This window comes from Poromitra crassiceps (genome assembly GCF_964638095.1).
Source record: "Poromitra crassiceps genome assembly, chromosome: 7".
Lineage (NCBI taxonomy): Eukaryota > Metazoa > Chordata > Actinopteri > Beryciformes > Melamphaidae > Poromitra > Poromitra crassiceps.
Window position 1 is genome coordinate 25,992,166 of NC_139628.1, and position 8,483 is coordinate 26,000,648.

The following is an 8,483-nucleotide window of genomic DNA, read 5'->3' on the forward strand; positions in this document are numbered from 1 at the left end:
ATCATAAGGTGAACTGCTGGGTTTAGTATGGATACACAATAATAATATAATCATGTTGATATGAGAAAGCAGAGTTAAAGACTTTGGTTTGAAAATGATAAATAATAAGAAGGGAGACATGCATGAAATAATGGAGTGTGTACTCTACTTGCTTTGTTCACTTTGTGGTCACGTTTCCTGGCTGCTGAGTGAAGTGTGAAAACGGAAACAGATCAATGCTGATCGCTGAGTTGTGTGAAAGGCACGATGTGACACCTAGATGATCCAAACACCATTAGTATTAAGTTCAACCATACACACAGCACACACTGATGTTAGTACATCATGGTGAACTGGTAGTTTAAACATACACACAGCACACACTGATGTTAGTACATCATGGTGAACTGGTAGTTTAAACATACACACAGCACACACTGATGTTAGTACATCATGGTGAACTGGTAGTTTAAACATACACACAGCACACACTGATGTTAGTACATCATGGTGAACTGGTAGTTTAAACATACACACAGCACACACTGATGTTAGTACATCATGGTGAACTGGTAGTTTAAACATACACACAGCACACACTGATGTTAGTACATCATGGTGAACTGGTAGTTTAAACATACACACAGCACACACTGATGTTAGTACATCATGGTGAACTGGTAGTTTAAACATACACACAGCACACACTGATGTTAGTACATCATGGTGAACTGGTAGTTTAAACATACACACAGCACACACTGATGTTAGTACATCATGGTGAACTGGTAGTTTAAACATACACACAGCACACACTGATGTTAGTACATCATGGTGAACTGGTAGTTTAAACATACACACAGCACACACTGATGTTAGGACATCATGGTGAACTGGTAGTTTAAACATACACACAGCACACACTGATGTTAGTACATCATGGTGAACTGGTAGTTTAAACATACACACAGCACACACTGATGTTAGTACATCATGGTGAACTGGTATAGTTTAAACATACACACAGCACACACTGATCATGGTGAACTGGTAGTTTAAACATACACACACTGATGTTAGTACATCATGGTGAACTGGTAGTTTAAACATACACACAGCACACACTGATGTTAGTACATCATGGTGAACTGGTAGTTTAAACATACACACAGCACACACTGATGTTAGTACATCATGGTGAACTGGTAGTTTAACCTACACACAGCACTGATGTTAGAACATCATGGTGAACTGGTAGTTTAAACATACACACAGCACACACTGATGTTAGTACATCATGGTGAACTGGTAGTTTAAACATACACACAGCACACACTGATGTTAGTACATCATGGTGAACTGGTAGTTTAAACATACACACAGCACACACTGATGTTAGTACATCATGGTGAACTGGTAGTTTGGTACAGAGGTATGATGAGTAAATAATAATGTTGACAGAGTGAAATTTGGCAAATGAGAAATCTGCCATTAGAAATGAGGAGATATCTGGCATGAATAGTCACACATATTCTCACATAACAAAAGACACTCATGGTACTTTTAAAATAAGTTAGTAGGCCTACTTGTGAATGTCTTGTAAAAGTAATAACACCGGCTGCCTGCAGGTGGATTCTATATATTTAGAGCTTAAGTTGATGGATTTTCCCCCCTCAACATGGACATGTAGCCATTTGTAAATTAAATAGGCAGCACAGTGGCTCAAATTCACATTCAGATATCCGACATCTCATTGGTTGGTTTGATGAATCCGCCCTGCTTTATGTGCCATCCCAAGAAGATGCCCTCAAGACTCTCATTGGGACTTTGAGTTACTGTAATGATGAATGACCTCTACAGGCGATCAGGAGGAACTGCAACAATTGGGTGTGGAAAGTGAAAGGTAGTGCTTGCCCCTCCCTCATTACCACCACTGAGCCCTTGAGCAACGTCCTTAACCCCAACCGCTCCAGTGGAGCTGCTCAGTGGCCAGCAGATCAGACTGCGCGTGCGTGTGTGAGTGAGAGAGAGAGACAGAGAGAGAGACAGAGAGAGAGAGAGAGAGAGAGAGAGAGAGACAGAGGGAGAGAGAGAGAGAGAGAGAGAGAGAGAGAGAGAGAGAGAGAGAGAGAGAGAGAGAGAGAGAGAGACTTTAAGTGCTGGGTCCATGCTGGAGGCACAGGCTTTGCACTACTAACCTACTTTACGACAGGTCACTTCTTAAAAGAGTCCAGCCACCGTGAAATTCATACACAAACACAAACACACACACACACACACGCATGCACGCACGCACGCGCACACACACACACACACACACACACACACACACACACACACACACACGCACACACACACGCACACACACACACACACACACACACACACACACACACACACACACACACACAGGCCACAAACGGTTATTATAATAAGACAAATGAGAAAATATCATGAGATGCATGACAGTTTTTTGACAGTTTTGCACAACTTCTTTACATGTTTGCAAACTTAAGATGGGAATCTAAAATAACACCTAAAAATGTAAACTCATGTACCTCCTCGATCTCTTTCTCATCAATCTATTTTTTAAGTTTGGTATGTTTCCACTCACGCAATATTTTTACAGGTATGTTTATACTCTGTTATTACTGTTTATTACTATCTATATCTGTTCAAATCTAAATCCCTTTATAATATTTTATAATCTCTTTAGACCCTTTATATTTTATTTGTTTATATCTTGTATATTTGTTCCTATCAATGTTAATGAGCACCAACCACACCAAGACAAATTCGTAGTATGTGAAAACATACCTTGGCAAATAAAATAATTCTGATTCTGATTCTGATCTTTATTCTGAAATTTTAATTGAATTTTCTTTTCAATGAAAAGCACATTGAGACAGTCTTACTATAATTCAAAGTTAGATGATTATTTTGAAGCCACTGTGACACACCAGACATTTCTTTTGAGAGAATCTCTGCTGCCATCTGAGGGTTTTTTGCAGACACGTATATTAATTGCATCGTCTGCATATATACATGATATAGCTGATCATATCTAATAAGGGTGATTCTGTTTGTCTATAACCCCTTTTAGATTGACCCAAAATCTCACTAACATATCCACAAACAACCAGCTTTTTCTTCGTTCTAAACGTTACAAAGCCGTTACTGCTAGCCGGTAGAATGACCCTCCAACCAACACGGCTTTTTATCGGATCAGCTGTGAATGGCAGGTGATATAAACACACTTGCTGAAAATGCTATCTTTTGTCCCTTGAGAACGGACGCCAGTGCTTCACACACGCTGAAATCCGACTTTCTTAATTACTTTAAATTGTCTTTACATTGTGTCCAATAAAACCCAACTGACGGTATATGCCAAGATAAAAAAGTGTCTCTCCTAAGAGGAGACGAGTTTCCAACATTTAGTGCATGAGCGTCAGGTGTCAAGTCAGCCAGAATGTAAAAGTAGGTCTTCCGCTTTAGGGCTTTCAAAATAAAACCTGTACTGTAACATTAACCTTAGTATTAACTTTGAGTAATGCTTTAGAGCCATAGTTTCACTCCATATGTAATCTGAACATCACAAATATCTTGATACAAGGTTTCTGTATAATTAATTGAAATAAAAAAAAATTGTCCATAGGTGAGAATTTAAATGCCTATATTCTGAAAGTAAATTGTGGTATTTCTGTTGCTAGCCCCATTAACTGTCGCTACATGACACAGCCCAAATATTACTGTTGTGTGTTTCAGAAAGGTAATTGTAAAATACTGTATGGTGAATTGACTGTTTCATGGATGTTATGTTTATGGAAATGTGTGGCTCAGAGAGCCTCTGACTGGTGTGCACATTTAAACAGAAGGAGGATCCAAGGGCCGTTTAACCATTTATTTTCAATAAAGTAGGCGCAGCCACAGTTTATGTATTGGACACAATGTCAGGTCAATCTACTGGTTTAACTCATTGAGTGCCAAGGACGAGTATGTTCGTCAATTCAGATACTAACGTAGAGTGCCAAGGACGAGTATGTTCGTCAATTGCGTTTTTTGACGGTGGGACGTGGATCAAAGCCTCAGGCATCTCCTGTACAAATATTGTAGCTATTGAATGTGTATAACCTATTTTACGGACTCATTAGGTGGCGACAGTGCTCTCCAGATTAGAGAGCTGCAAACCCGAGGGTACCCTCGCGGGCCCCTCGGGCCTGCCAATACGGGCCAAGGCCGGGCTCGTTTTTTCTTTTTTTTTAATTAATAGGTCCGGGCCGGGCCGGGGTCGGGCCGTTTTTCAATAATTAAATAAAATAACGTTGTATTACTCGCTTGATTTTACACAGCAGAGCAGTCAGACAAAGAGGAGGAGCGCACACTGCACAGACACTCGCCTAGCCACAGCCACACACACACAGACACACACACCCTCACCGTGACGTTAGTCTGCCACTCCAGTCCACAATCCACCGTTCAGTCAGCATGCTGTCAGCGTAAAAAACAACAACAAAACAAGCCGCGTGTGTCCGTGTCCGTGTCGTGAGAGAGAAATAAGATCGATGGACATAAAACAAAGTTTGCGAGGGGAGAGTTAAACAGTCCCCACTGCAGTAGGGAAAGCTCATTTCAACCTGTTCAAAACGAACCCATCTACCATACATTGTGAGGACACTAATGTGACGTTATTCAATGCAGCTATAAACGGTAAGTCTGCTGTTTTAATTTCGATATATGCTTGAGTGACATAATGTTTCAGTTTGTGGGCATTGTTGCTGTTGGCAATTAAACGATCTAACGTGCTCTTTCTCGAGACAATATGTGTGGATTTTGATGGCCACGGTAGCGTGTGTGAGAGGGGGAGAGAGAGACAGAGAGAAAGCTGCAGTGTTTGTCTTTAGGCAACACAGTCTAGCAACGTTTTGGACCAACGAGTTCAGCGGCATGCACAGAGAGGGAGAGAGAGATGTGTCGTCATATCGTGATATTGATGTCGGGCCTCGCAACGGGCTCGGGCCAATTAATTTCATGACTCATCCAGGCCGGGTCGGGCACGGGCCTGCATGTCACGGGCCGGGGAGGGCTCGGGCCGAGATTTCAGGCCCGCGCAGCTCTCTACTCCAGATTAGAGAAAGGTCCGGAAAACAGCAGGAAAAATCCCTGTGATGAAAGAGAAACCGCTCATGCTGCAGCCAGAGCCATATAAATTGTTCTGTCTGGAGCTGACGTTGGCTGCGAACAGCAGTCAATCCGCGCCCACAACTGAGCCCCTCTGCCTCTGTCTGTCTGTCTGCATAGTTTCTCCACACGATTAGCCGCCAGAAAGGCAACACCCGACGCCGAAGGGCCAAACCTTTCCCTGCAGTCCGGTTTGGCATTTCCGTGTCGCGCTGGGAGCCGGCGCACAAAAACGGAGCGCTCCGAAAATAGACTGGGTGCGTGTTAGGCTGTGTGTTAGTGTGGGGAGGAGTTTGCAGCTGAGGGGGGGAGAGGGGGGTGGGGCACGCAGGGCACCACACAACTACACCACGTCACTACATCAGAAAATATTAGCTTCAGACTTAGTGATGTGCTTGAAATGCTTCATTTCACAAAAGGCGGAATAACTCAGCTTCTAATTTGAAACGTGTCGTTTTGCTCAAAACAACCTATCTTCTCCGGCTCATAACTAAAGAACGGAAAATGGTATCAATACACTTTTTTTTGCAGATGATAGAAGAGAGTCTCATCATTTTTTGTGCGTGTTCGGTGTTTACATAGTAATATCACACAATATTCTGTGGGCCTCGAGAAATCACTGAAAACGCTCTGAAATTCTGGTCCGTTCTCCAAAAGTGGCTGGCACTCAATGAATGAGTTACGTAAGTGTCCTCACCTGCAGCGTTATGTGACAGTCAGTTCATCCAGTGAAACGCCCGCTCTGTGGGAGGAGCTATAAACGTGTTGGGAGGCGAGGTGAAAGTGTCAATAAGCAGTCATTTTAATGTAAAAAAGTCTGGGTCTGGTGCGTCTGTATGTATGTCTGTCCTTCACATATGCAAGTAATTGAAGCAGTCGCGCACATCCAAAAAGGAACCAAAAAGCAGTACAGTAAGAAAAGAGGGAAGGTCCGCACACGGAGGAAGAGCAGTCGCTCGAAACGTCACGCTTGTTGGATGGCTTCATAACTAATGGAGCTTCAGTGTGCGGACCTTCAGTTTTTTCTTACTGTCCTTCACATCGTCAGTGCCAAATTTTGTGAAATTTGGACATGCACATAGTCATAGCGCCATCTACTGCCAAGACAAAAATCGGGTTATCTCTAGAACCATTCGTCCGATCGACTTCAAACTTGGCATGTGCGCTGCTGAGGACCCAATGAAGTGCAAGGTGAAATTTGACCAATCAGAACACAGCTTTCACGTGTGTGGAGAACCATTTGTCCGATCGACTTCAAACTTGGGGGGTGCGCAGCTGGGGACCTGACAGAATGCAGTGCCGAATTTTGTGCAATTCGGACGCGCACATAGTCATAGTGCCACCTACTGGCAACACCAAAAAAATATATCTTGAGAACCATTACTTGACTTCAAACTTGGCGGGTGTGCTGTTGGTGACCAGAGAAAGTGCAGTGTTGAATTCCATACGATTCGACCAATTCGGGAGGGTGAAGAGTGGGAGAGCATGATGTGTGAATGGGGAGAAGGGGAGGGTGGGGGGATGGGCACTGCACTAGCAGCAATAGTCCAGACCCAGAGTCGCTCTGGCTGCCCAGATTGCTAGCCTACTTTTAACACAAAGGAAATGAGCGCTATATTGATCATAATGATATGATTCCTTACATTAATTGGTCCTGATGCTTATGGCTCCAGCTATATTGTGGCTCTGTAATAGCGTGCATCACCAGTTATTAGTCGGCTGGAAACATCAGCTTGATAGCCATTACGCACGTGGACAGAGCACGCTGCAGAGATCTGCTCTCTCGAGGAGCGGAACAGAGACGGTATGATGATGAGCGCGTGAAGGCGTGGACTTGCAAGTTGGATTTACTTTTAAAAATATGGATTTTATTTATTATCAGTATTATTGTTAGTAGTAGTAGTATTATTACTATTTCCCCTGATAAAGAGAGAGAGAGTGGGGGAGAGGGAGAGCAAGAAAGAGAGAGATAGTGAGTGAGAGTGAGAGAGAGAGTGGGGGGGGGGGACTGGGGGAGAGAGAAAGAGAGAGAGAAAGAGAGAGTGAGTGAGAAAGAGAGAGCGAGAGATGGGGGACCCTCAGCACCGGAGGAGACTCAGGAGCCTCCCCATGTCGCGGGTCTCCAGGGAGCTGAAGCTCCGGCTGCGCGTGGTGTTTCTGGATGACAGCGAGCGCACGTTCGAGGTGGAGGTGAGTAAGGATGCTTTGATTCTTAATTACAGCATTAGTTTTTATTTGATTATCCCTCACATTAGTATAGATGCACAGGTCTGTATTTATAATAATAATAATTATTATTATTATTATTATAATAATAACAATAATAATTATTATTAATAATAATAATAATAATACTAATAATAATAATAACAATAATGCACAAATTTGACATTGTTTTCTGTCTCAGTGGTTCTGCTACTCACACCAGCTGTTCATATTTCATACATTTGTTTCTAATATGCCTGAGAGTGTTGGAATTGTCCATGGATGTTAATATAATCATGTCTGCTCTCCTCTTGTTTGTAATCTCCCTATAAGATTTCTTTTCTTTGGTGTATCATATTATGAACACTACTGTCTAATTTTATTACTGAACCAGTGAAGGTTTTTGCTGACTGGGAAACAATATTGTGATGTGTAAACAGTTTATGTATTTATTTAGGTGTGTGTGTGTGTGTGTGTGTGTGTGTGTGTGTGTGTGTGTGTGTGTGTGTGTGTGTGTGTGTGTGTGTGTGTGTGTGTGTGTGTGTGTGTGTGTGTGAGAGAGAGAGAGAGAGAGAGAGAGAGAGAGGGAGGGGGGGGAGTTGGGACTATTGTGCTTGCAAAGTAGCTCCACTTTCCACGCCCATGCTTCCTGCCAGCAGCCTCCAGGACATTAGCAGCATCTTTACAAGAGGGAGAGAGAGGGGGGGGGAAGAGAGAGATGAGAGAAAGAAAGAAAGAAAGAAAGAAAGAAAGAAAGAAAGAAAGAAAGAAAGAAAGAAAGAAAGAAAGAAAGAAAGAAAGAAAGATGGATGGATGGATGGATGGATGGATGGGGTAGGGTAGAAATAAACCCTGCACACACTGCGATACTGGTTTGGACAACGAGGGAGGTGATGTGCATGTGGAAGGCCTAAAACATCAAGAAAATAAGATTGTGTGTGTGTGTGTGTGTGTGTGTGTGTGTGTGTGTGTGTGTGTGTGTGTGTGTGTGTGTGTGTGTGTGTGTGTGTGTGTGTGTGTGTGTGTGTGTGTTCGAGGGGTTGTGTACATGAGGTGGTGCAACAGGTGAAGCGATTCAAGGTGAAGTGATCAGGTGACTGGTTTAAGTGATCAGGTGACTG

The 8,483-nt window shown here is 42.9% G+C and overlaps 1 protein-coding gene across 1 annotated transcript in view; it reads left to right on the top strand.

Moving 5' to 3' along the window:
- Nucleotides 1–7,224: 7,224 nt before the first annotated feature.
- The window catches only part of LOC310779497 (FERM domain-containing protein 7), a gene marked incomplete at both ends in the record, with an annotated part of 22,898 nt that continues 21,639 nt past the window's right edge, over nt 7,225–8,483 (top strand). Inside the window, one exon of the mRNA XM_083640028.1 lies at nt 7,225–7,347. Coding sequence (XP_083496154.1) covers nt 7,225–7,347 — 123 coding nt within the window. The remainder of the gene's footprint in view (nt 7,348–8,483) is intronic.